Source organism: Gloeophyllum trabeum, assembly GCF_000344685.1.
Source record: "Gloeophyllum trabeum ATCC 11539 unplaced genomic scaffold GLOTRscaffold_00004, whole genome shotgun sequence".
Classification (NCBI taxonomy): domain Eukaryota; kingdom Fungi; phylum Basidiomycota; class Agaricomycetes; order Gloeophyllales; family Gloeophyllaceae; genus Gloeophyllum; species Gloeophyllum trabeum.
Window position 1 is genome coordinate 2,022,641 of NW_006920413.1, and position 26,471 is coordinate 2,049,111.

The 26,471-nt window shown below is 54.5% G+C and overlaps 9 protein-coding genes across 9 annotated transcripts; 3 read left to right on the top strand and 6 right to left on the bottom strand.

The window, feature by feature from the left end:
- Positions 1-426: 426 nt before the first annotated feature.
- On the bottom strand, positions 427-1,641 carry GLOTRDRAFT_39275 (uncharacterized protein; the record flags this gene model as incomplete). The annotated part of the gene is made up of 4 exons (XM_007865814.1): positions 427-994; positions 1,045-1,173; positions 1,233-1,316; positions 1,364-1,641. The coding sequence occupies 4 exons, from the start codon at positions 1,639-1,641 to the stop codon at positions 427-429; spliced, it is 1,059 nt and encodes a 352-aa protein (XP_007864005.1).
- Positions 1,642-1,867: 226 nt separating this feature from the next.
- GLOTRDRAFT_120611 (phytanoyl-CoA dioxygenase) lies at positions 1,868-3,343 on the top strand (the record flags this gene model as incomplete). The annotated part of the gene is made up of 10 exons (XM_007866343.1): positions 1,868-1,942; positions 1,996-2,009; positions 2,075-2,177; positions 2,240-2,393; positions 2,454-2,552; positions 2,609-2,656; positions 2,715-2,733; positions 2,793-2,802; positions 2,852-3,071; positions 3,132-3,343. Exons 1-10 carry the CDS (start codon positions 1,895-1,897, stop codon positions 3,341-3,343), a joined length of 927 nt encoding a protein of 308 aa, XP_007864534.1. The 5' UTR covers positions 1,868-1,894.
- Positions 3,324-5,856, bottom strand: GLOTRDRAFT_115373 (HK-domain-containing protein; the record flags this gene model as incomplete). The annotated part of the gene is made up of 10 exons (XM_007866344.1): positions 3,324-3,688; positions 3,755-3,992; positions 4,058-4,213; positions 4,275-4,425; positions 4,478-4,582; positions 4,630-5,265; positions 5,321-5,380; positions 5,431-5,454; positions 5,515-5,574; positions 5,839-5,856. The coding sequence occupies 10 exons, from the start codon at positions 5,854-5,856 to the stop codon at positions 3,535-3,537; spliced, it is 1,602 nt and encodes a 533-aa protein (XP_007864535.1). The 3' UTR covers positions 3,324-3,534.
- A 566-nt stretch (positions 5,857-6,422) lies between these two features.
- GLOTRDRAFT_17831 (uncharacterized protein) lies at positions 6,423-6,611 on the top strand (the record flags this gene model as incomplete). The annotated part of the gene is made up of 1 exon (XM_007865674.1): positions 6,423-6,611. A coding segment is annotated over one exon (189 nt), but the record flags the coding sequence as incomplete, so codon positions are not given.
- A 974-nt stretch (positions 6,612-7,585) lies between these two features.
- On the bottom strand, positions 7,586-10,979 carry GLOTRDRAFT_115374 (RhoGAP-domain-containing protein; the record flags this gene model as incomplete). Its single annotated transcript, XM_007866345.1, has 4 exons — positions 7,586-9,854; positions 9,910-9,996; positions 10,046-10,098; positions 10,158-10,979. Coding segments are annotated over 4 exons (2,887 nt in total), but the record flags the coding sequence as incomplete, so codon positions are not given.
- A 1,782-nt stretch (positions 10,980-12,761) lies between these two features.
- On the bottom strand, positions 12,762-14,414 carry GLOTRDRAFT_58795 (mitochondrial carrier). Its single transcript, XM_007866346.1, has 6 exons — positions 14,079-14,414; positions 13,832-14,003; positions 13,702-13,783; positions 13,278-13,634; positions 13,054-13,221; positions 12,762-12,999 (listed from the first exon to the last, which is right to left on the bottom strand). The coding sequence occupies exons 1-6, from the start codon at positions 14,267-14,269 to the stop codon at positions 12,926-12,928; spliced, it is 1,044 nt and encodes a 347-aa protein (XP_007864537.1). The 5' UTR covers positions 14,270-14,414; the 3' UTR covers positions 12,762-12,925.
- Positions 14,415-15,030: 616 nt separating this feature from the next.
- On the bottom strand, positions 15,031-17,356 carry GLOTRDRAFT_110573 (uncharacterized protein). Its single transcript, XM_007866347.1, has 8 exons — positions 16,964-17,356; positions 16,744-16,872; positions 16,592-16,690; positions 16,323-16,542; positions 15,890-16,272; positions 15,461-15,836; positions 15,341-15,412; positions 15,031-15,285 (listed from the first exon to the last, which is right to left on the bottom strand). Exons 1-8 carry the CDS (start codon positions 17,276-17,278, stop codon positions 15,251-15,253), a joined length of 1,629 nt encoding a protein of 542 aa, XP_007864538.1. The 5' UTR covers positions 17,279-17,356; the 3' UTR covers positions 15,031-15,250.
- A 263-nt stretch (positions 17,357-17,619) lies between these two features.
- GLOTRDRAFT_38040 (uncharacterized protein) lies at positions 17,620-20,350 on the bottom strand (the record flags this gene model as incomplete). The annotated part of the gene is made up of 12 exons (XM_007865727.1): positions 17,620-17,736; positions 17,793-18,011; positions 18,054-18,117; positions 18,172-18,480; positions 18,537-18,550; positions 18,617-18,650; positions 18,710-18,894; positions 18,946-19,071; positions 19,123-19,639; positions 19,692-19,854; positions 19,945-19,996; positions 20,165-20,350. 12 exons carry the CDS (start codon positions 20,348-20,350, stop codon positions 17,620-17,622), a joined length of 1,986 nt encoding a protein of 661 aa, XP_007863918.1.
- Positions 20,351-22,776: 2,426 nt separating this feature from the next.
- GLOTRDRAFT_104964 (uncharacterized protein) lies at positions 22,777-26,123 on the top strand (the record flags this gene model as incomplete). Its single annotated transcript, XM_007866348.1, has 7 exons — positions 22,777-23,244; positions 23,297-23,533; positions 23,590-23,763; positions 23,884-23,970; positions 24,103-24,195; positions 24,251-24,728; positions 24,781-26,123. 7 exons carry the CDS (start codon positions 22,777-22,779, stop codon positions 26,121-26,123), a joined length of 2,880 nt encoding a protein of 959 aa, XP_007864539.1.
- Positions 26,124-26,471: the final 348 nt, after the last annotated feature.

Here is a 26,471-nt window from a genome sequence, read left to right on the forward strand (position 1 = left end):
TTCATACGTATAAGACTTCATTGTATGCACCACCGCCATTACGCGCTCCTACCGGACATCAGTCTCGGAATCGTCTTCGGAACTGACTTCGCCTTCCGTTGCTTTGTCGTCATCGACGGTCAGCTCTCGTCTTTCGTCTTCCAGGATGATATGTCCTTCAGTATCGGTAACTGTAGTTGGATAGCTCAGATCATCCAGGTTCATCAAAGCGTCGTCGTCAGAGTCGTACTGTAGCGTCGTTTCCATGCTACCATCGAAGACGTCCTCGGCCAAATCGTGCAAGACTGCTGTCATGGTGTAACGACAAGGACTGGATCGAATAGTCTGTACCAGAAAGTGTTACATACATGCACGTGACCGTGACAGGACGCGGTATACATCTTAAGAGAGCCAGGGATAAAGAGGCAGAGATCCAAGAAGAGCTGATCACGGCTGTGCTTGCTGATTCCAATTAGCAACAGTCACTCCAAACCACTGGGGAAGCTGCCTCCAGAAATCCGTGCGGGCACGATCGACGACAGTGTTATACTCCAACCGGCAGGCTTCACACGCGCGGAAAGCAGTCTTGTTCTCTTGTCCAGGAGCGTCGTCTTTGGTCTGCATCAGATATGTGTCGGCTATAGCATACAGTGGATCCGAGTTGCGGTTGCACGCCACGCCGTTGACGTCGCGGAGGACCTCGAACGTGATCGCCTCGAACGCCATCTGGCATCGTCGCCGTCTGCTGGGCTTCTGTTCGTTGCGGTACATACACCAGGGGGACGCGGGTCGTCCTTCGAGTTCATTGACGACAAAAGTTGAGAAGAACCGGGCAGAGTATTCCCTTCCGCGGAGTGCGTTCACCAGGTCTTCGTGGGAGAGTTGCTCTGTCGGACAGTCATCGGACGGTGAGAAGTCTGACATAGTCTGGCTAGGTAGGTAGCGTGAAAGATCGTAGTACGCCGAAGGCAAGAGCTGAGGTGCGTCAATTTCCCGGGCGAGGTTTATGACCGTTCTGCGATAGCTAGGTGAATGAAGTCATACGAGAAGGCTGTGCAAACATACATGGGGTGAGGAATCATAGGTCGAGGTGCGTAGAGTCCCGAAGAGTCTGTGGCTAGCTTTTCTCGCTGCTCCCACTGGGATAAGGTCGTGGGCCATAGAACAGAGAGTCCACGTAGCAGTTGTTGTCGCCTGGGGGTAGATAAGATATAATGCAGGACCTAGCTTCGCAGCGCGCATCATATACATACAGGTTATGGACGTGATACTTGGTGCATAAACGAAGCAAGCCAGAGACCGCCAGAAAATCATTTCCGTCATACCTCAGTCTCCCGCTGCCTGAAGTAAGTCATGCATACTAGATGATTCGTGACATACCCACAGTCCGTCATAGATAGCCTCAACGAAGTAAGCAAGGTCCTCCGCGGCGTCATCCAGATTGAGGACTGGGCGTCCTTCGATAACCCCAACGTGTTCTTCATTCAGCAGTCTCCGCACCAGGTGTTCTAGGACCTCAGAGTGTCGACAGAGTAGACCTTGGTGCACAATAAAGTAGTAGGTGCCGCAAAGAATCGCAATATTCCCGTCATCGAAAGAAAGGCTCGGGTGCCGTAGAGGAACGGTGAATTTTCGCTCCTCTGGTACAAGTGCGCAGTGCATATTGGTGCTGAAATCATTGACAGTAACCATGGTGGGTCCAGTTTCCAAAGAGATATTAGGAATGTAGCTGTAGTAAAGATGAAAAATGTATCGCAGACGTGGTTGAACAACAGAGCTCGCTGCTTGAACCAGTTGTGACAAACCCAGGAAAGGAAATGATCTGCTGCTTCTTTTGCTGACTCGTCAGAACGGGCCCTGCGGACCGAGATCTCTCAGCGCTCATTGGCGGCAGCCTCCACAACAGCGTAACGCCATGGGCAGCCCGAATCTCGAAGTCCTTTCCAAAGAGCAGCTTGACAAGGTAAGAATCTATTGCTCTGTATTTGTACTCGACTGTGCTCATCTGAATTCAAGTTCTACGACGACGGGCAAGTCTTTCGAGCGGCGGATTAACAAATTCAGACCATGCTTAGTCTGATCTATCCGCGCACAGATATCTGCGCATATCCGGTTTCCTCACCAGCGGCCAAACAGATGCTCTTCTGACCCGCGCAAAGCAGCTGCTTGACAACTTCAGCATCGAGGATCACCCCAAGGTATGCCCGAAACATTCCTGCACGGATAATCCTTATCTTTGGTACTCCTCCCGTGTTTCTAGACGAAATTCACGACCGGGGATGATAACCACGTTGGCGACGACTATTTCCTCACGTCTGGCGACAAGATTCGCTTCTTCTTGGAGGAAGACGCCCTCGACAGTAACGGTAAGCTGACCAGACCGAAGCAGAAAGCCGTAAACAAGATCGGACACGGTAGGCGCCCTTGTGAGCTTCTTGCATCTGCCGCAGCGCTGAAATATGTGCGTCCTACAGCCTTACATGAACTCGACCCCGTGTTTCGAAGTGTTACGCTCGAGAATCCCAAGATGAAGGCACTCGTTCGGGATCTCAAGTTCCACCGCAATCCTGTGGGTAAGCGTGCTGGTGGTTCTCACCTCCGTTCGACCTCATTGCGGTCATACCTGCAGCTTTACAGTCCATGGTGATATGCAAGCAGCAGGAGATCGGCGGAGAAGGTAAGGATCCTTCCCATATTCCACCTACATACACTTAACGTGTCCCCGTGCTACCAAGTGCCTGAACACAATGACTCGTAAGCAATATGGCAACTTACCCTTTGCTTAATCTTATAAACTATTATGCGCACAAAAGCACCTTCCTCGTGAGCACCCTTCACTCCAGTCAGCCCCTCACACATTAACCCCGTGCAGTACACCAACCCCCCTTCCGCTCTCGGTTTCTGGATCGCTCTGGAGAAATGCACGCCCGAAAACGGCGCCCTCTCCTTCCTCCCAGGCTCTCACCTAACCACGCCCATCTCGAAACGCTTCGTCCGCCTCCCCAACGGCGGAACCGGCTTCGAGCAGCTCCTCGATCCCTCGCAGGTGCCCAAACCCAAGGGTAAGTACGTCCTGGAAGCATGCAATCCAGGTACGTTTGGCTGTTGCTTCTCCTACGCTCCCGACGTCACTCATGGGTTTGCGTTCACAGGCGACTTGGTCCTGATACACGGTAACGTCTTGCACAAGTCGGAGCGTAACACAAGCCCGAACACCCGGTTCGCGTATACGTTCCACATGATCGAGTCGCCGCCGTATGCGGTGTACGATGAGAAGAACTGGCTGCAACCCACGCTCGAGATGCCCTTCTCGAGGATATTGGATGTTCCGAATCCTGCGACGATTGCACCGCCTGTTGCTTAGTCTGCGTATGGGATGAAAGGCGTAGGTGTATCTCTAGCTCGGATTTGTATTATATATGTAGGCAGTCGATGTATACTGCGCCCCTCCTGGGAATATGAGCCTGAGACGCTTCAACGTCGCCCTTCAGTTCGCCTCAGTGTAGACATATCATACACATGTACGTCTAGATCTTCTCTATACATCATAATTCCTCAGGGAGAGAATACCTCCGCTTTAGCTCTGCTGGCGATAACCTCCGGCGTCAGCTTCCCCAACTCATCAATCAGAGCAGGCAAGAATGTCCCGCTGCCCTTGACGTCCTCCCTGGCGGCAGCCAACTCCGACGCAACCGTGAGCGCCAGGACGCTGCGGATATAAGCGGAGTTGAGCCATCATAGTCAGGTTCGAAAGCAGTTTCAGTCATATACGCACCCTCCGACGGCAGCGACCAGCATGTCCCCACTTACCAGCTTGCCCTCCTCGTCGGCGCCCTTCCCTTCGCTTTCTAACGTCCGCAGCCTCTCGGCAGCGGCAAAAGTAGCGACCGCAGTTCCGAGCATGCATCCTGACCCAGTAATCTGACCCAGGAGAGGATGGCCATTGTGCAGCGCTACCACATCCTCACCGTTCGTGATGTAATCCACCACCCCGGACAGAACGACGACGCAGCCTGCGTGAGAAATTATCAAGCGTAATTACAGGCGTTAGAAAAGGTCACGGTGGAAGGGTGCTCACGCTCTTTCCTGGCAAGCTGCCTGATCACCGCGGCAGGGTCCTTGAAGCTCCCTCCGGAATCTACGCCTTTAGCCTGTACCTCCACGGAGTCCGCGAGGGCACCAATCTCGGCAGCGTTCCCTTTGATAATCGAAGCTTGCCAGGTGTTCAGCAGTTCTATTACCCAATACGGCCACATTAGCACTGAAATGGCCCATAAAGGGGAGGCAAAGCATACCGCTCGCAGTTGACCGCCGATAAGCGGTGGCGCCAACCCCTACAGGGTCGAACACTACGGGCTTCTTGTTCAGGTTGGCAAATTTACCGGCTTGCAGCATGCCCTCTTTGTCCGTGATGGTCCCGAAATTGATCAGGAGAGCGCCGGTGGCCTAATCTCGTCACAAGTCTGACCACAAATATGGCCCACTGAGGGTGACGCACTTTCTGTAGGTCCTCCATCTCGTAAGGAGAGGTTGCCATGATAGGAGAAGCTCCTAACGCAAGCGTCGCATTCGCCGATTGGTTAGTCACGACGGTGTTAGTGATCTGAAGAGCCGGTTAGCAGGCGCCGCCAGAGGAGGGAGCGACCGTACTTGGTGGATCAGAGGAGAATGTTTCCGGACGACGTCTAGCAGAGCTGCAGCGTCGTGCAGTAGCGAGTCGCTCAATTGCCTAGAAAACGGTCTGGCTAAGGCAGGCGCCGAAGATGCGAGCTTGAACGCCTTCACGAGGCTGGCGAGGGTGCGCGCCGACTCTCTAGGCGTCTTGGAAGCCACGATGTCGGATACGACCGCGACTCCGTCGACGGTGCGCCCGCTAGTCGAAACAGACACATGGAGCGTCCTCAAGACATTAGAAGTTTTGATGCCCCCGATGACCACAGATTTGACGTTGGTGCCGTCCAGCTTCTCCAGCCTCAGCCCGACCTTTCGGGGACCGATGATCTTCCCGGAGACGTCTTTCGTCTGTGTTCCATACACCGCTCCGAGGCCTACGTAGTCGGCGCCGTCTTGCACCGCTTTCTCAACCTGCTCTGGGGTATTGCACGAGACACCGATGATCGTATCCGGCGGGAGGAGTGAGCGGGCTACGGCCACGGGCATGTCGGTCTGGCCGAGGTGGACGCCCGTCGCGCGGATTGCAAGGGCAATGTCGATGCGATCGTTGACGATAAGAGGAATGTTGTGTTGATCACATAGTTCTTTGCTTTCGCGAGCTATTTGGAGGAACTAGACTCGTCTCGCATTTAGCTTCAGGTATCGATACTGCAAGCAAAAGGCGAACTTCTCCCGTGTCTGCTTTCTTTTCCCGTACTTGGACGACAGTAACTCCGCCCTCAATGGCCTGCACGAGCATTAGTGAGATATTATCTCGTTGACAAAAGGTAGGACTACCTGCTTCAGTGACTCTATGTAGGTCTATCCAGAGGTGAAATATCAGAGTGAAGTCCCGGCTTCCACATGGAAATGAAGACGTACTATGCCTTCCGGGAGCAGTTCTCTTCCGGTGACCAGGTAAAGGGAGTAGTCAATTCCAGGCTTCGAGCGCTTGCCCGCTCCATTCTGTCTGATTCTGTGTAAGAAAATGTTTGATCTGGGGTGGATGCGCGACCGTACCCGCAAGCCATTTTGAAGCTGGCGGCGTGGATCTTCGATGACCTGAAGGCTTCGGTCAAGATGAAGCGGTAGATCTCAGATCTTGCCTGGCGATCCCATTGGTTCTCAGACTCAGGCTGTGGCTGTGTTCTGTGGTTCGTCTCAGCCACAGGCTTCATCGATATTCACGCAAATGGGGCTTTGTACTGTAATTGCTTTGCACATCGTTCGGTCATCTGTACAAGCATATTCTAATACTCCCCATTGTGCTGGATGTCCCAAACATTAGCGTCTCGGATATGTTGACAACCCCTTCCGGGCATTCCTTAGTACATGGACTTTGGCGGAAGCCTCTGGACTAGGCGATCTTGCCGTCGTTATTGAGCCAAGTTCTTCGGGATTACGGCTTCTCCCGGCATGAGAAGACTGACACTGAAGACCTGGCAGGTCCTACCAAGCGAATCCCGGTTTTCTAGCATACACAACCACATGCACGATGACATGGACGCAGGCGCTGGTGTCTTCAAGTGCTCTCTTCCTACAAATAAAGAGCGGAAGATGACAAAGCTCTGAATTGGATTTCCTGGTTCTTCCACCTCCAATGACTTCTCAAGCGATCAGAGTTGGCTTCGTTGGTCTATCTGCCACAGGCTGGGGGGGCGACTGCCCTAGCACCCTCCTTAGTGCATACTCATTTAAAGGACAAGTTCTCTCCGAGATTATCTATGACCAAAGAACCGTCCGCGGACGATGCCGCGACGAGATACATGCAATTGGCTGACTACCCGTCGGTAAAGCCCTTCTTCGGCGACACCAGCGAGATCGCCCACGACCCCGAGATTGACATGGTGGTGGTAGCCGTCAATGCTCCTTACATGAAGAAGGCGCTGATGCCTGAGACTGACGCGAAGAAGGACTTCTTCATCGAGTGGCCTAACGGCATCAGCCTCGATGAAGCCGAAATCGCCGACGCAGCGCGGGTTAAGGCGTAGGGGGAATGTTCAGTGTGCAAGGAAGATGCAGTCCTGTCGTCAACGGCCTCTGTCCATCTCATCTGAGGGGCTAACGGATTGTACAGATGAAAGAACTACTGGACTCCGGAAGATCAGGTCCTGCACCATAGTGCGTTCCTGCATCGTGCCAGCTGTTCGTTTCATAGCATACCATCACCACCCACAGACCGCCCTCTCCCCGAAGGAGCTTGCATACTGGGGACCTGTAACTAAGAAGAGTGCTCGAGCTACAGACGCATACAGCGGTATGCACCAACGGCGCACATTGATTTCCCAAACTCATTATTCGCGAACAAACAATGTCAGGTATCACCCTATTGACGGCAGCCCTAGGCCACCACTTCGACGTCCTCACGCGCCTCCTCAATGACTTCCCCTCGCTCTCCGCCCACAATCGTGTACCCCGCAGTCATTGTCGTCGACGACGACACCCCGCACCCGACCGGCGAGCGCAGCCGACCACATCGCGCTCACTGGCTACTCAAGTCAGGCGTCCTGGCCAGCATAACATGGCGCGCGGGCCTCCCATCCACCCCCGGGGGAAACGCACTTAGCGTGGGTCATTGAAGGGGAGGAAGGTACACTACGGTTGAAGGGTGACAGCTTCCCTCAGGCGTTCGTACATGTTGCCACGCCCACCCTCTGCTTCAATGGGCAGTCGCGGTAGAAGGCTTTCAAAGTCCTGGTGGTGACCTCATCGGAAACTTGGTAGCCGCCTGGGGTGAATTTGCCAAAGGTAGCCAAGCGGTGCATGCAACGATTGAGGATGGTCTCAGGATCCATAAACTGCTGGCTGACATTGCTACAAATGCAAAGGAAGATCGCGGAGTAGACCTATCAGGAGTGATCTTCTGGCCAGGGCATTGACTTGCCATTGAGTGTTGCAGCACTCCGGTTACCCGGATATACTGCACGCCAGGCCTAAGTGTATGAATAGTTGGTTCCAATTGATTGCATCTCCGCAGCGTGTAATTTCGAGTAGGGTATGGTTATCTACGGAAACAAGCGGGCCAGGACTAATTTAACTAGAGGAATCAATAAAAACTGGAGACATGAAATTAGTAGATGTCATGACAAATGCAATAGTGAGGTGTCGCAGGGTTCCAATTGGTGAGGGTTCTGGGTGACAAGAGCCAAATCGTGAGTGATGATGAAAGATGCACATGCTAACAGACCGTCCACAGATCAAGAAAAGAAAGTAACGACGAATGATAGGATAGTGGAACAACAACACCGACTGAGACCCACGACCCCAGAATGAATCGGATACCACCAAGAACTGGGCTCATCGGGAAGCCCCAGCTGCGGTACCCTCCCGATCACTCAAACCAGATTGGGCAGCTTTCAGCACGCTCCCTGCCCAATCTTCCTCAGGCTCATCATTGCTATCATGCACGCCAACGTGTAGCTTGTCGTAGGACGAGGGCGTCAGCGACACCTGTGATTGTGAAGCAGAGCCAGACTTGCCCAGTGCTGAGGGAGCTTGAACGGACGGCGCAGGGCTACTCGAACCTGAACAGTACATGTCGGCGATTGGAGTCTCATGAGATCGAGATGATTCATAGGTTGAGGAGGATATTGAAGACATAGTGCGTTCTTGCAGAGGGAAAATGCTTTGCGTAATAGTGCCTGTTGATTCCGAGGACTCCCCTGGCGAAGCCAGATCGCTTGCCTGGTCGAGACTAGAAGCTTTGGCCCCTCCCGCTACTGGAATATTCAGATCGATGGGCGAAGACTCGATGGACAAGTCAAGCTTTGGTGGGAGGCTGAAGGTGCTTGCTTGGGGAGCAGTGACAGCAGTAATCGGCGTCGAGACGGAAGACGTCGATGTCGCCGCTGTGTGTAAGTAAGGTGATATGGCTTGCACACCGGATCGCCGCAAGGGCGACGACACAGGTGAGGGACTGGAACCAGACTTGCGCTTCGTGAAGAGAAGGTGTAAAGACGGCTTCTTCACGCGCGTCATACGGGGTGAAGGCGATGTTCCAGTCGGCGACCTGGAATGCTCGTCGTACTCGAGCATCTGGTTTACCATCGATACAGCCAACGGTCGCGAGCGCTCTGCTATAGGGTCCCGCTTCGTCATCTCCGCCTCCGAAGGGAAGGGTACGGGGTTACTAGTCTCCGTTGGGGGCAGCGGAAGGTTAGAATTATCCGCAATCTTGGGCGAAGAGAAGGCTTCGAAGGACGGTAACGGCTTCTCCGGAGCGGCACCAGGGACTTGCGGAAGGGAGGGATCATCAGACATGGTGGACGGGGTTGCCAAAGAATCGGCAGATGACGTGAGCGCCCGCGGAGAATAAGGATTGTACATACGTTCACTCGCGTCGCTGGAGGGCACATCGGAAGCTGAGACGTACGACGCAGCGTCATCTTTGTACGACGATGAATCGGAAGGCGAGACACCCGGTGCATATATCGAGTCACCTCGGGATGGTGCAGGACTGCTCGCTGCCAGAGGCGACGGGGTCCGTACCACACTAGACTGACCTGGAGACGCGGGTGACGGACGCATGATCTTCCGCTCCACAACTGTGGGGAATTGAACAACCTCGTCGTCGTCGCTCTCCGACTCGCCCTCATCATCTTCACCCGGGAGGGAGTCCCTGTCAGACGGCATTTCTTGGGCAGCGGAACTTTCACCATCCTGTCCGTCCTCTCCATCACTATCTGCTGCATCGTCGTCTTCGGAGCGAATGTCAATGACGGGACTCGGGTCCGCTTTGATGTCAATGATATAGGGATCATCAGCACTTTTCAACGGACCGTCCCATATGCCCTCGGCTTCGCACAGGACACGCAACAACGACGGGCTCATGCTGAGGCTTGGACAGAATACAAGCAGTAGATTGCTCAGCGGCATCTTCGTATCTTTATGTCTCTTCGCGGTCTCCTTGATCAGTTCGGTAACCGTCCTAAGGAGATCGCGATTCTCCGGCGGCAGTCGTGATATCAAAGATGAAAGCGCATTCAACAAGGGCTGCGATGGTGGTCGGATACCTGAGAAATTGGGCATAGCTAACGTCGAGAGCGAAGGTGGCTTCCGCAGACCGGGGTGGCCGCTTCTAGGACCAGCAGGTAGAGTCGGTCCTCTCGAAGCTCGTTGCATCCGGGGCTCCGATGGCTCCTCAGCACTCCTGGCGTTATTCTCAGCCATCATGGCAGCATCGAAGTACGGCGTCAAGGCATGTGTCAGGATGGGTTCAGGGACTAGAGGTCGGATGTCGTCAGAGTATATAACAAAATGATATTATGGTGTGCTTACGCTCGCGAAGATACGCCTTGAAGATAGACGCTACTGCATGCGGGTCGAGATCACCGGGCGAACAATCAGAGATGTCGTAGTCAGCTCCTGAAGGCATTGTCAGTATGGGATTTGAGAAGCGCAATGTTTGACGTACCTGTGTCGAATTCCGCTCTCAGCTTGTTTATATGAGACGACCGCCCGCTGATACTGTAATGGCAAGGTTTAATTAACTGACGGTAAGCTGAGTAAGAGTTGGGGCTGCATACCGGAAAAGTCCCTCTTCCTCAATACCCCACCGTAGTAGGTGCTGAGCACACCGCACCACGAGAGCGGGCAACATCCGATCCTCCAGAGCCTTCGCGCCTACAAGCTCCATGTCCAATCCACGACTCCTCTGCCGACGGTGACCGCCGTTATGCACACTCTCATCATCGTCTCGACGGAACCGAGCGGGGTTGATGGCTGTCTCCTGCACGCAGCTCTTCAAATCCCTGCCAAAGACCAAGCCAGTCGCAGCAGCAGACGAGCTGTTCAGCAAACGCAGGGGTCCCCGCATCCGCTTGCCCAAGGAAGGGCCAACAGACGCGGCAGGGAATTGTTCCCCTTCCGATAAGGACGAACCCGTAGCAGAGGAGCTGATGCTCCAGGTCGCCGAAGGAGCATTGGGTGTCCGACGCTGCTTGTGCTTGCTTGGGAACGATCCACTTGCGTTAGACTGGCTGGATGTCGACTGGTTCGAATGAACCCGGCCCAAAGGATGGCCGCCGGAAAAGGACGACGGCGCGATGCTCGAGGAGGATGACGAATGTCCCGAGCTCGAACTAGACGTCAAACCACCCCAAGCCCGGCCCATCTTCTCGACTGCCCGTTTGCCGAAACCGAAGGCGGCGGGAGCGAACCCACTAGTCACGCTGATCGCCGTCTGCCTCAGCGACTGTCCCTCGGACGGCACACGTTGCCTGTCCGAATACTGATCACGAGGAGGCGCAAGATGATGGCCCGATGATGGTGACGAAGACGCATTCCAAGCAGCCAGCCGGCCTTGCATATTCCCGTTGGCAGGCGTGGGCGAACCACCACCGCGCATCGGAGAGATGAAGCCCGTGGCTGCAGTCGTGTCGAGGCTCGAGTTGTCTTGGTAAGACCTGTGAGGTGCGAGCGGTCTAGGGTCGGAGAAGGACCGACTGGAGAAAGCTGGCGCCTCAATCTCGAACTCTGGCGTCCTCATTGGCTCGCCCGCAGCCTTCGATCGCAGCTGGAACGGGGACCCGAGGGTTAAGGAAACCGACCGACGATTTCTCGTCTTTGATGATGGAGGTGGGGTGGAGGTCTGGCGCAAGGGAGGCTCCGCAGCAGCAACGGCAGGCTCTGAATCATCTGGAATATCCTCCTCCGGAGTAGCGTAGTCGGCATCAGTGATAATAGAGCTGAGTCGCTTGTTGACCGCAACGACTGTGCTCGTCGATTGCAAGGACTCTGCGATTGATAAGGGCCGGGGAGAGCGGCTGCCAGCTCCAGGGCGAATTGTGGAGTGACTTGCCATCGTGGAATCACTCTTCCGCCAGATCTCTTTCTCGCTGTCCTTCTCGGGATCTCTCCTCTCTCTCGGGCGGCGCTCTTCCACGGGTTCGCCTTCGGATGCTCTTAGGAAATCAAGAGCAGGCGCTATGCTCGGACTGGTCGCCATGACCGAGCCCCTGTTCTCTTGTTTGGAGCGAGCAGTATTAACAGGCAGAGAAAGGGTGGGCTTGGCGGCAGGTGCGGGTGCGGGCGGGTTTGTCGGCTGAACAGGCGGTGGGCTGCGAGGAGTAGTCATGCCTGGGGGCTTGGGTGGAGGCGGTGGTGGCAAAGCAGAGGACCTGTTTGAAAGAACGCCCCTTCTGTTACTGAATACCTGTAGAGTCGACGTTGCCAACTGCAAAGTCATCTGCTTGGCGCCGTTGGGGAGGCGGAGTGGCTGTGTCCGGTATTGGAGTCGGCTGTCGTTGGAAGAAGATGAGGTGATTTGGGGAGGACTGAGGTCGGCGGCACGCTCCTTGCCCGTCGCGCTGGGCCTTTGGCCATCGCTCGATGCGGTGGATGCCTCATCTGACTTTTTGCGGCGGCCTGCGAAAGCCCGCTTCAGCCTCTGCCCAGCAGACGGCGGCGCGCCCGGTGATCCACTCCTCTGGGTTGGCCCGGGCGACGGCGACTGCTGGCCCTTGCTGAAGGCTTGACCCATAGCGGCCAGGGACGAGGAGCGTGGCTGGGGGGAGAATACGGAGGGGGCAGTGAAGAAGCGCTTCTTGGAGGGAGTGGGAGGGGACGCGGAGATATCAGGGGACGCGATATCGGACTGGCTAGAGTCCGAAGGCGGAGCGCCATGCATGAGCATCGAGGACGCTGCGGATGACGAAAACGAGGAGGACAGCGAGGAAGAAGAGAGGGACGAAGGCACGTCGCCGCTCGTGGTGGCCTGGTGCTGGCCCGGAGCCATGCTGATGGGCGCGTAATCAGATCGAACCCAGCTCGAACGTGATATGCAACGTTATATACGGCGCAGAAAGCACTGTCGACAGGAGAGAATCCGCGAGCAGGGCAATGCTGAAGCTAGATGAGAGCGCCAGCGCAGCAATGTGGACACAGCGAGGCGGTCAGCAAGGGAAATGATGGGAACCACGCAGCGACCCACCAAGCACCAAGAAATACTTTTATGACTGTACACGCATCAAGGCCGAGCGATGTTTCGCGGACGCTGCGGACGACGACGAAGGGGGAGCTGTGGGTGTGGCCAGGATAAGGAGTGCAACGCTCGGCTAGATGGCTTCATTATTCCCTAACGGAGGCCACCCGAACGCCGGCCGGAGGCTTCTCACTTGAGACGGTCGCATGTGCCTCGAATCAGAATACCCCACTGCATCAGATGGCCTTGAGATTCGGTATCCGACATGATCTATGTACTATGCTGTTCCGTGCTAATGTATAACTCTGGTCCGGTTTGAATGTCCATCTATAACACAAGAATCGTGTCCACCCTTCGTTCTGGCCAGCACGCCTATGCTGCACCGAGAAACTCCTTCACGAGCTCATACGTGAAAAATGACGTTGCGATGCTCGGTGCGACCTTGACTGATCCCAGCAGGCCTGTCAGATGCTGCCATGAGAATATCATGATTGACTTACGCAGATTAGGCCAGAGCCCTCTGTACAGCCCCTTCAGGCCCTCGGTCCGGGCGATGGTAATAAACGCGTCGACAGCCCCATTATATTTGGTCGCGGACGGCATCCCCGTGACCTGCATCTTCCTTCGAACGACATCGAAAGGGTACGTCAGGGTCTGCGATATCGAGCCTGGGTTCTATCGTTCGACGGTTGCACTTTGGAATCACGACTTGACGAGTGCTCACCTGCCAATGCGCCACACGTCAGCTTGCGCACTACACTTGTCTTGCCGGGAGGCGTGATGATTCCCCGCAAGGCCTCGTAAGAGGCAAAATTGATCCCCACGTACGGTGCAACCCCGACAGCCGTCGTGACCATGCCACGGTAGAGTGCGCGGATTCCACCTTCTTCCCGTACAATCTGCAGCGTCATGGTCCACATACTCAGTTTCGGCGGTGAGGATATCGACGACGTGTGATAACCCGACGTCAGAGAGGGCGTCGCGGCCGCGCTCGAAACTTGTGGAGCTTGAGAGGACAGGTTTACGGACGCGGTCACGATGGCCAGGCGGGAACGAACGAGGTCCAAGGGGTATGTCGCACCTGTAGCACATCAGAGTAAAGGGAGACATGAACCGGATGCGGTCAATTAGACAGTCTCGTCACGTACAGACAGAAGTAATGCCGGCCAGAGCTCCAGCCGTCAGACGCTTCGGAGTATCCAGCGTCGCAGTACCGTTCCGCGTAAAAAACTGGGGACATGTGAAAAGTTATACTAGAAGATCCAGTAAGCGGCGCACCTTCTTTATCTGTTCATACGTCGTGAATTGCACGGCACTGTAAGGGACGATCCTCAAGCAGTTGATCCCGTTACCCCTCATGAAGCCTCTGAAGCCCTCCTCTTTCCACATCCGTACCAGACTCCTCCATACCCCCTTGTACTGCTTGTCACTATTCTGCGCCTGAACTTGTCTGCACGATGTCGAGAAATGGACCGATGATGTCAATTTTCGACGGCGATCATGGATAACGAACAGTGAGGCTCACTGGATGATCTTCAATCTTTCCAAAGGACTGACAACAGTCCGCGACGCAGCACCAGCACACCCTCCCGCAATAAAGTACGAAGACACTTGCGGGCTCAGCCATTGCATCTTCTCTTTCTTTGGCTGAGCATCGAGAGTTCCTTGGGACGAGGAGCCTTCCTGAGACGGCCGTTCACTTGCTGCCGTGGTCATGACCGAGAGAGACGCGACATAGACGGAATAAAACAAAGATAGGATATGAGATCTAGCTTATGAACAAGGTATCCTGGGTGGTCGCTCCTGGAGCTGGTATCGGCGAGAATGTCGCGATTGGTAGAAAGGTCGGTAAAACAAGGATGAACTCTGCATTTGGCGGCGCCCAGCTCTCCCGCCGGCGTCAGCGCTTCCACGTGGCACACGTGGGCGACGCGATCAACCGAACCGATTATCGTCGGGCTGTGGCGCGAACCATAACCTCACCCTCCGACAAAAAGTGACTGAAACGCAGTCAGGAAACTACAACCGCAACCGGGATCTGAGCACATATGCCAGGCTCGTCGGACATAGAGCGCAGCCGAAGTTTGTGCCGTTCATGGGAAGTTTGCTCACAGCTTGAAGCTTGACAGCCGTTTGCAGATCGATGGACCACCAATCCAGAAAATCGCGTATAGTCGGAGTGGGTCGGAGTGCGTCCCAGGGACGTCGGAAGAAGGTAGGGAAGTCCTGATGGTCTGATTTCCGTCTCTCAGGGACTTAAAATTGCTTGTCCGACGTGGTCCGACTGTAAATGATTTATGAAAAGTGGGCCCATCAATCTGCAAACGGCTGGAACAGCCTTCCTTTCGACGCAGTGCGAGGCTGTTGCAAACAGACTCACGCCTTTCGTCTCCCCGGTATACAGTAACTTCATTGATCCGAACAGCATCGAAAGTGTCTGGACACCCCGGGCTCCACGTACTCATGTACGTGGAATGCTGTGATGGGCATCAAATGCAGTCTAAACCCGGTTCGATCAGCTTGGCCAGGATGGATAATTGAAATAAGGATAGCTGGCTCAATTGCAAGAGACTTGCGACTGTGCGTATGTACAGGAGTCGGAAACTTGACAGCATAAAAGGTCCAAGCGGGCGGAAAGCAAGGCTCAGAACGGTAACACTGTTTGTGGGCAAGTGATGCCCTTTTACCGCCAGGTTATTACGCCGGCGGGGCGCCTCGCGCTTCATGGAAACCTGAAACAGCAGTGAGCTTAATTGAACGGCGGGACGTAAAATTGTGCAGACAGACCTCCTCTGTCACCACGAGGGCGACCGCGGCCACCTCTCCACTCCCCGTCTCCGCCACCCCTTCCGCGGTACCCTGCGCTGTGGTCAGCAAGGTAATGAATGCCCAGGCTGTAATACTCACCTCCCCTAGGACCTCCTCTCTCACCTCCCTCGCCTCTGAACCCCCCTCTGAATCCGCCACGACCACGGTGCTCACCGCGGAAGCCGCCCCTGTCACCTCCCCTTCCTCTGAATCCGCCTCGATCGCCCCTGAATCCCCTACCTCTGCCTCTCCCGCCTCGCGCAGGCACAAAGCCGTCCTCACGGGGCTGCGGTACGCCATTGACGCCGTTCGCATGAGGCCCGCCTGAGGGGACCTCAGCCTCCACGGGCTGAGTAGCCTCAGCAGGAGTCCCGGTGCCTGACGTACCGAACTTGGCGTGTAAGCCGGCTAGTGATGGCAGACCACTTTCCTCATCGTCTGCCCAGTTAACCCCCTCGTCAGCCGCAGGCGCAGCCTGTACCATATGTCAGAGTTCCGTGCTCACAAGCGACAAACCTTATGACTTACCGGCTCCTCAGTGGTTACCGCGACTGTGACAGTCTCTTCCACCACGACGTCGCCGTTGCCGGTGACAGTCTCGACAGTTTCTACAACCTCTTCTACGTGGGTCTCCGGCGCAGTTTCAGCGACAGGCTCTGGCACCACTGTCCATGAAGATTCCTCGGGTTCAAAGGACGGCGACTCCAATTCACTATCTTGCATGAAATGGAAACCACCTGTAGGAGCAAATGAAGGCACGCCCGCAACACCAACCTGAGGCTCCGGTACATGTCCATTGACGCCAACCTCAGATACGGGCGCTACCGAACTGGCGTCCACCTCATCGGGAACAGTGGATGGGGCGACTGGAGGATTGAGATAAGTCCTGGTGATCTCAAGTAGTCGAGAGACTACAGGTCGTGAGTAAGACATAGCAGCATGGTGAAAGTGCAAAACATACATGCTACACCGTTGAATTCTCCTTCACTTGAGTACAGACCATTGAGGATATGATGTTTGCCGTCGATATCTTCTCCCAGTAGAACTTCAGTGGCAGAGTAGACAGCGGTCCCCTCGGTATCATCAAGGTTCAAAGCCAATGCAGAAGGGTGACCAGACGATAGCAGGTTAGGCAAGCGCAGGAAAGCCAGCATATCAGCGGTTCTAGAGATGAACTCCCTCTGCCCGACAGAAGTGAGCAGCAACTAAACATAAAGCAAGCTGATTTACCTCCGTGGACGCGATGGCCTCGGCTATGCGCTGCTCTTCAGCTCTTCGGGCCTCGGCACGCCTCAAGGCCTCTTCTTGAGCCTCTTCCAGCTCCAGAGCCTGGATGACTAGTTCCTTACCTCCGTTCAATGACATGTAACAGGAGTACTCACCTCAAGAGCCTTTTTAACCTCCTCCAGTTCTTTCTGAACTGCTTCAAGACCGGGCAGAGTCTTTAACGTACGCCTCTGGTCTTCATTGAGCTCTTCAGGAGGTTTGGAAGAGTATGTATTTATTCGAGCCTACATCGCGATTGGAGTAGCGTCAATCCCAGGCTCCCCACATTCTTTGATCACGCATCGAAGACGGATATAGAGTATGTTAAATACTCACAATCTTCTTGCCAACGTGTTTTATCCTCTTGTGCACAAGCTCCACAGACGGAGCCGGCTTCGAAGGTTCATTTGGTTGGGTACCGTCTTCAGGTTTAGCTACCAGCTCCGGCGCGACAGATCCCTCTCTCACATCCGCTTCGGTAGGAGCCTTGTCGACGAGGGCAGCGGATGTCGCGTCGGGCACAGCTACAGGAGATTCTGCTGGCGCGTCCCCGGGTTTCTTAGCAGTCTTACGCTTCTTCTTCTGAGACTTGGACACAGGTGGTGGCGGGGGCGCGCCAGGAACGATACGGTGTGCGACGAGTTCGGGCATGTTAGTATTGCACTGAGGTTACGATGCAGACTACAGAGCAAAGCGACGACGAGCGTTTCTAAAGTTCAGGAAAAGAGGGGATTCGGTATTCTCGAGACTCCGCGGCCATGTCAATTCCCAGCTTTCTCACGTCGAACCCTGTTATGATGACATTGAATGGTCAATCTACAACTTTGGCCACACCGAGTCGCATGCCACACTTGCGATCAGAATCGTCTGCTTGTGAAATTCTGGAAGTCGGATTATACAGTACTATAAGCTTGATTATTATCGCGGTATTGAGGATAGAATACAATGGAAGGCGGAGGAAATGCCTGGGCAATCGAAGGGGAAGAAATTAACTACACTGCTTCATCCTCAGGAGGTTGGCCGTTGTGTATACGTTTGATCATATGATCGATCTTTGCCTTATGTATCCGGTGATGCTCCTGCCAGCCCTTCCAAGGATGATGAGGGTGCTGAGGGGTTAACAAATCAGCTCAGAGCGAACCGAACCATGTTCATCCGCACCCACCAATTTGGCAAAGTGTTGGAAGACCTTATCAGACGTTCCTTCAGGTTTATTGGCAAAATACTGGGCGAGCAGCACGTCGTCCTCCTTGCTGTACCGCATCTTCTTCTCAGGAGGTACCGGCAACGGATCCTCCTCGGGACCCTGGCCCTCCGCGTACTCAAGTTCATGTTTATGCCGTCGCCAGAATTTCATCCAGGATGCTCGCGAATGATGGGGAGCCTAAATGTCGGTACGTCAGCGGTCTGTCAGTCCAAAGGATACATGAAGACTTACCTTCGCAGCGACGTCCTTCCAGAATGCCACCATGTCAAGCCTGCCTTGAGCTCTGACAATATTCAATAAGAATACAAGCACTCCAACAAGAGTTGCACGATCTCACTTGCGGTATGCCAAGAAACGGACAAGGAAGCTCACATCCTCTTCTGTGAAAGCCACGCCCTTCCCCGTAGTGCTCCTGTACAGGGACCTCGGAGGAGTAGGCGAACGGTTTCGCGGGACAAGAGCTTCGGCTTGAGCTCGTTGACGTGCGGTCCTGATTGCAGCAGCACCGACACCATGGCGCGTAGCCTCTTCCATCACAGGTTCTTCTTCCCCTTCTTGACCAGGTGAAGGGGACCGGTCGACATCCATGACATAACCACCAAGCCGAATTTGATGCTTGTTGCAATAGCGGCGCCACGAATAAAATCTGCTCGACGACCCTTAGTATTTCTGCACGTGTCGCAGGCTGAGAGTTTCACGTACGTATGATGCGGTGCCTTCATGATGATATTCCACTCTCCAGTCAATACCGGTCTTATGCGTGTGAGAAACTAGAGGCTCACCTTAACTGCAACACGCTCACATATCTCTCGGAGACTGCCATGGTAGCGTTAGAATGCTGCCGAAGAACTCGAACAGAATAGCAGAATGGTTACCTCAAGACAAGCCCTTGAGCTTGGCAGTAGTCGATATACTTCTTGAGATATTCGATGTCGTCGCCAGTGAATAAGTTCCCTCCATACGTGCTCTTGATCACACGCGTAGGGGGAGTTGGCGACCGTGCTGGAGGATTGCGAGGCTTCGCCACCAACGAAGATGCTGGGGGGGCTGGCATTGCGTGCTACTTCTATCTCAGGGACACGAAGGCGACACGATTGCTGGAATAACTCACTGGAGGGCGGGATTTCTTGCGACCTCTGGTTCTCTCTGTATCGTCTGTCATTATCGCATCAGTGGACGTGGATGGACCTGGATCTTCCATATATGCTTGCGGCTGTTCGTAAGTCTGCTCGTATTGCTAAAGCCGAGGGTCAATCCGGCGATCAGGTACCCAATACTATGCCCTTACTGGCTGCTGGTAATATTCGTTCGTGTTGGCGACGCCGTTCACCCATGCCTGTGCCTGGTCATCCCTATATCTGTAGTCATACGTCGGCTGGGGAGCGCCCATCATTGGGGCAGGCTGTATATGCCGATGATACTCGTCCCACCGTCTCTGGTCGTACTCATGTGTCTGACCAGCCATCATTGGAGGAGCCGGTGCGATATGAGTCTGCTGGGGAGCAATCCCGTTGGCCGCTTGCCATGACTGAGGCGGAGCGGCGGTTGCAGGATGCATAGCGCCCGGATGCGGGTGCATAACGGGATACGGGTAAGAGAATGCGGTCTGAGGGTGGACCATACCGTCCACCGGCACAGGCTGAGGTGCCATGATGTGTGGAGGCGGTTGTGGCACTTGGGCGACTTGGTTCGTCTGCATGGCCATCTCGTGAGCCTGGGCCTCTTGGGCCTGCTGTCGCGTCGTGCGTCGGGGAGTAGTATTCGGCGTTGACGTAGAGGCAAGCGGTTGCATTGACTGACCCACCCTGTACAGCTACTGAATGATTGACGCAGAAAATACATTTTCGGCGTGCTTACTGCTCGGTGCCGGTCACTTTGCATCCCGCAAAGTTCGTTTGGTAGGTTTGAAGGGCCCCAGCCTTGACGCACTCTCTGACCCACCGAGAATCGAGTACCATCTTGCCTTTCTTTCCGGCATATTGACGATATAGATTCTGACCCGATTCCTTATGCGGATCAACTGGCAAATGCGATCGGGTCAGGCAAAGGGGTGCATGAGACGCGGATGCAGCGTCAAGATGGAATCCCAATGGTCCTCTGCCCTACGTACCAAGGATGTACGGCACACCACTATAACTCTGAGAGACAATGCCACCGTTAGCCTGTCAAACATGCATCAGTATCTGTCAGGACTTCGCGCGCCGGCAGCCAGGGTTGCACAGGAATAGACACGCAATGCAATATCACGAAGCTCTATTACACCGGGAGGTACACATCGCAAGAGAAGTAGCTTCCTCGACTTCATATGTTGCTCGAAAAGCTGAACTTACCACGATCAGTTCCACGAGCTCATCCCTGTCCTGAACGTCTTTCTCGATGTACAAAGACAGGGGCGTGCCCATCATGGGCTCCAGGAACAATTCGCTGCTGAGCGGGCCATGGTTCTCGGTTGCAGCATCGCGTTCAGCGTCCCGGGCGCGTTGGCCACGACGGTTATTTCCTCGAGTGGGTGCCATGGGTCTTGGCCAGAAGGATGGGTATTGGGGGCGTGGTGGTTGGAGTCCCGAGCGCGTCAGCGAATCAGACATCGGCGTCTCTTTTCCCGCGGAGTTCGAACTATATTCTGGACCTCTCTTGATATACTCCAAGTCAAACAATCCATCTGCTGTACTCTGAGTCTCTGACGGATACTGCCACTTGGGGTGCGTATGCTGCAATGACGGTCAATGCCCCCTCTTTTATGTCAATTTTGTCCCTCCCGAAGGTCGCACTGTCAATGGTAGTACGCGTATCATGGCGCGCACATCCAGAGCGGAAGGACTTAGCCTCCTCCAGGCTTCCACCGGGATGAGGCTAGTGCTCAGAGGGTTATTTCCGAACTGACATCTCTGTTCTACCACGTCAAAGGTCTATCCGGTTTGTCTTGTGGGACATATCATCTCGTAAGGCTCTGCTTCCGTACCTGGTCGGATGAGAGAGGCATCGCCTTCAAGCCGTCTATGGGATAGTTCGCTGTTCCTCACACTACTTCATGGGTTTGAACCGGATTGCGCGCGACCCCTGAAAGGCCGACCCGACCAAGTGTAGTAAGCTGCGCGTCTGCTCTCTATTTTGGTGTGAAGTCGGGTATGGGACTATTTCGGTCCCCTCGCCGTCAATATCCGTGTCAGCGCTGATATATGGCATGTCCGTGGATGGGGCGATATATCGGGAACGATACAAAACACAACCCCCGCGATCCTTGTTCGCCTTCCTGCCGCTGAACACTTTGGACGGAACATTTGCTCAAGCTTGTACGTGTTTCGTCACAGATGAGTACCCGGTTCGGCTGAATGGTCTGCGCATGTATATCTGCTTGCCCTTACCATTCCGCATGTGCCGAGGACAGCGGACTCCCATGCTCGCCCGAAAATACGTGATGGGACAACAGGTACGTACACCACAATCGGTTTAGTGTCATCTCCATTCATAGGGATAGCGCTGCCCTTCCATTCGATGTACGCAGTGCTATTCTCGCCGCGTTCATTGCTTTGATGATACACTTATAGCGCATAGAGGAATAGTTGTTTTCAGGGGTTTTGTATTAGAGCGGATCATACAAGCGCAGCTCATCGATACTGACTATGAGTTCTGCTCAGTGTTCCTCGAATGAGATGGTAAACATGCGCCATCAACGCACGAGCAGATCCGGATGATCTGCAGCAGTCACTGGGCCATCGTCATCATGATAGAGTGCAATGCGAGGGTGCTTCGAAGGCCAATCAATCAACTAAGTGGAGGTGCCGGCGACCCGGCAAATGCTCGCTCGGCAAATTGAAGTCGGGCTCGGGTGCTGCAAAGGTGTCATACAATGACAATCTCGCGATCTCCCCACGACAGAGCAAATACCGAACGAACCGTGATGTACAACCGCTATTGGACCGCAGGCCTAAACGATGGAGGAATGAACCCCGAATATCATTTGTAGGCATCGACCCACAAGCCACAAGATGATTTGAGAAGAGCATCGATTGGTACCTATATCATAGGTTCCGACAGCATCCCGCTGCCGGGGTGATGACGTGACGGACGTAAACTGATAGACTGTACATTGAATAGGATGACGCGTGGTCGGGCTCTCATGAGTACGAGGATGTACACGTCCTTGAAATATTACCTTCGGTACGCCTCGTTCCAATCTTCCAATACGATATGATACATAGATATATCATAGTTCCGCTTTCTATTGAGCAGCGTTGATAGAGATAGACCTCCAAACACGTTCAAGGCGAGAAACGCACCAATAACATAGGTTCTTGGAGCAACGCTTAGAGAGTTGCTTCCAGGACCCACAAATATATACTACCATCGTAGGGTTGATAAGACGGGATCTCTCATAGCCAGCCGCCCGGTACCCAAGGCACTTGTCAGCGAGGCAGTTATGATACCGGTACTTCCCACCGGGCATACTAGTACTCGGCGTTGAGAAAGACTTGCAGACAGAGCGGGGCCTCGTTGACCTGGAAAGAGAATCGAGAGGGAAGGAGCGGCATCAGGAGGCGCAGGCGAGACCCACGGGCGCATGTTGGTGATTGGTCGAGCCGTGTTCGAATGAGAACGGGACGGCCTGTTTTGGCAGTAACCCCGCCCCTGCCCGAGCCTGGTCCGTCTTGCGATCAGTCCCGTTGCTGCACAACATTGCAACTTTACGGGCAAAGTCAGAGATTCCACCGTTCAACATACTCTGAACGGAAAGCACGCCCACTGGAAGAACGTTTTGGTCGCTGCCCATTCTTCTTCTGTTACGGCTACGCGAAGCAGTGATTGTGTTGTGGCGTGTTTGTGCATCAAGGTCGTTGGCGGAGTTTGAAACGTGGGAGCCGTCCGTATCAGACGAACAGGGCAGTACTCATCTTCTTCCTTACAGCACTCGGCGAGCCGACCCCTTCCTTCCGCCCACGCCATGTCCACCGTCGCTGGACGCAAAAAGTCCATCGTCTCCAACGCTGGCTTCCAGATCGAGACCCCCGTCGCCCACAACACTCTCCTCAACAAAGCAGCCTCGTCCTCCACCTCTCTTTACCAGCAATGTTCCGCCTTACGCGCCCGCCTCATGCGCCTTCCCGCTTTTCCTGACTACTTTGCGCTTTCGTCGCCCCCGGACTCGTCGCGTCAGTCGACAGACCCCGTCACCCAGCTATGGGACTGCTTCGCACTCGGCTTCCCGCTCTGCTACATATTCAACCTCCTTCCCCCGCCGATCAGCCCCATAGCCGTCGACACCGACCCCAGCTCAGTCGACGTCAACAATGAGCGCACGAAGAAGCGCGCCATTGCTTTGTTCGCCATGCAGATCAGGCAGGTCCCGGAGTGCGAGCAGTTCACCGTGACGGACTTGTGGGAGAGGCATAGCAACGACGGCTTTGTCAAGGTAAGTACTCTGTTGTATTGACACCACGAGCAGTATCTGGAACGCAATACAGGCCGTCAAGACCGTAACGACGCTCGTAGACCGACTTCCCGAAGAAGTCTTCCTGGAGGCTCCGCCCTCGTCCCCTCCTTCTGTTTTCCCATCTCACGAATCATCCGAATCCTTAGTGACATCCGACCCCACTCATTTTTCTACACCCGCAAACGCACAGGAGGCGGCGCGGATGAATATCATACGGGAAATGGTCGAGACCGAGCGCAAATATGTGCAGGATTTGGAAGTAATGCAGGTGCGCCCGGCTTTCTCCTCTGCTTGTGCTATACGTTATCTGACCTGCGGAGCAAGAATTACTCCAACTCGCTATCTCAAAGCAATACCATAGATCAAGACACTATACACCTGCTATTCCCTAATCTCAACAAGCTGCTGAACTTCCAGCGGAAATTCCTCATCCGGTTTGAAGGCACCGCCGAAATGTCATGGAAGGATCAGCATTGGGGCGTCCATTTCATCGAATGTGTAAGTTCTCCTCGAGGCGCTAGAGCCAGGTTGCATTCTTGTGCTGACTTTGGCGCTCCCATTGTTATCCCATCGGACCTTGCTCATTCCATTCCTCCGACGCTCGTTTGGGAACAATAGGAAGAAGAATTCGCAGTCTACGAGCCCTACTGCGCGAACTACAATACCGCACAAGATATTATGTTGGCTGAGGAACAGAACCTTATGGTGAGTGCTTTCTGCTGGGCATACGCTAGGCGTTTCTAGCGTGCACGCGGTCGTGTTGGCCTGGTAACCCAGCTGTCGCGAGCGGGGGCGCTATCGGCAATATCCGGCATGCTGACAAAGCAATTTCTCCAGAGCCATAACCATCTGATCAATGTCAAATCCGAGTTGCCCGCCTTCCTAATTAAGCCCGTGCAGCGAATCTGCAAATATCCGCTGTTGCTTGAGGTGAGTGAACGATTTGTATTTTTGCGCGATAGGCTTCTAAGTGCCGTTGCCGTAGTCTCTTATCAAGGCCTCTCCTGCGAGCGAGTATCCTCATTTAGAAGAGCTCAAGCAAGGTTGCGCTGCCGCGAAACGAATCACGGATAGGATCAATGAAGCGCAGCGCAGGGCTGAGAACAAACAAACGGTGAAGAATCTCGAATCCCGCGTCGAAGATTGGAAAGGTCATCATCTCTCCAACTTTGGCGACCTGTTGCTGGACGACATCTTCGTGGTTACCAAATCCGACGTCGACAGGGAATACCATGTGTTTTTATTCGAGAAGATTATCCTCTGCTGCAAAGAGGCGTCGCAATCCCAGATCAACGGAAAGAAGGTCAATAAGAGCAACTCGCTCTTGAAGAAGCAGCCTAATGGGTCGACGACGCCCTTGCCGGGTGGCGTCGGACCCCCGAAGAAAAAGAACACTCCCCTTTTGCTGAAGGGTCGCATTTTCCTGAATAATGTGACCCAGGCTGCTCCGAATACCAAGTCCGGTTAGTATTGAGATCTGTCTAGTGGCTGATGAGTGGCTGACGCGCCGTATAGGATACTCTCTTGCGGTGTGGTGGAAGGGAGAAGACGACTTGGAACACTTCACTCTGCGGTGCCGAACAGACGAGCAACTTAAGCAGTGGGAGGCTGCTATCAACCGTCTCATCAACGAGGTTGCTGCTAGGAGGGTATCCGAGCGGAACACATCCAAATTCTTGTCTCAGATGACCAACAGCACCAGTCCAGCACCTCAATCTCGGCCGCCTCACATGTCCTACGCCCATGAGAAGACGTACTCTACGACTTCGCAGACTAGCTACGGCACCTTACCGCCCTACCCGGGACCCATGAACGGTAGGGTAAACCGCCAGTCAAGTCCTTACAGCAGCGAAGAGCAGATCAATGGGGGGTACGTTAATGTTCATGGCGGTGGACCTTACGGCTATCCAGGGCACGAGGGGTTTGACGTAGATCCCGACGACGAATACGAAGACTATCCGCCCGCAGTTAGCCGGCCTCCGTCAGGGCGTGGGACACCCGTCAACGGCCGTAGGTCAAACGTGCCCAGCTCGGTGGATCGTGACGGGTATGACGTGAATGCAACTATGTCAAGGATGGCGAGCCCGTCGCTGCCTCACCCGCCACCGATGCCCGGATTGCCGCAGGGACCGATGGCGAACCGACCTCCTACCACGCGCTTGTCTTCCACTGCTAGTGTTGCGAGTCACGCCTCCGACGCTAGCTTTGGTACAGGCGTCAAGCCTAAGCTCCGGAGCCAGTTCAGCTCGTCGAAGCTGAAGGCCGCATATGACGCCCCCAACGGTGCTGGTGCCCTTCCCCCGAATGGTCTACCTTCGATGCGTACAAGGAGTGCCAGCCAGCCGACGGCATATGTACCGAAGCAGGTCCCACCTCCTCTACCGACATCGACACCCTGGACAGACCAGTCTCGAGCACAGAATGGGTTCAGCAAGCGAGGGAGTGGCTCCAGTCAGTCGACTGGTGACAGCTCAGACTACTCTCCACAGACGACTTCTCCGATCACGCCGTACGGATCGAGTGATTCTTCGCTAGGAGGTGCTCTTCGACCTTCGCGCTCGCAGAATTTCGACCATCTTGCAAACGGGAAGACGCCGGGCCCGCAAGTGAAGGTCAAGGTTCACTTCCATGAAGACATCTTTGTTATCCAAGTCCCGAAGTCTACAGAGTACGTGGAACTTGTCGAGCGAGTAGGAAGGAAGATCCGCCTCTGCGGTCCTCGGCGAGATGACGGTCCGTTACGTGTCAAGTACAAGGACGAAGATGGCGACATGGTCTCTCTCGGCTCCACGGAGGACGTGCAAATGGCCTTCGAGTCGTACCGACCTGGCGGCCAGGTGACGCTCTACGTGACATGAGCTTGTTGCACTCTTTCCTGCCTGTATCGCTCTCGGCCTCCGTTGCTTCGCTTTGCTGCATCTTACACCATCGCATCCTTCATCTTCTCCCGGGACCATCGGCCTGCCTCCACTGCCTCTCTTCTCGCTGTCGTATCGATACATTTGGGATCATCATTATTGTGTACATTTGTTCGTCCTTCTGTACTCTCGACCCTCTCAGCACTGCCGCATTCTGCCTAATCTTCGCTGTTCTTCGCGCCGTGCCTATCCCCGCATCGGGGCCGACGAGGACTCTATCCGCTCTTTCATCGTGCATCCACCTCACTCCTTTCGTCCTTAGCTTATTATTTGCCTGGATTTCTTGTC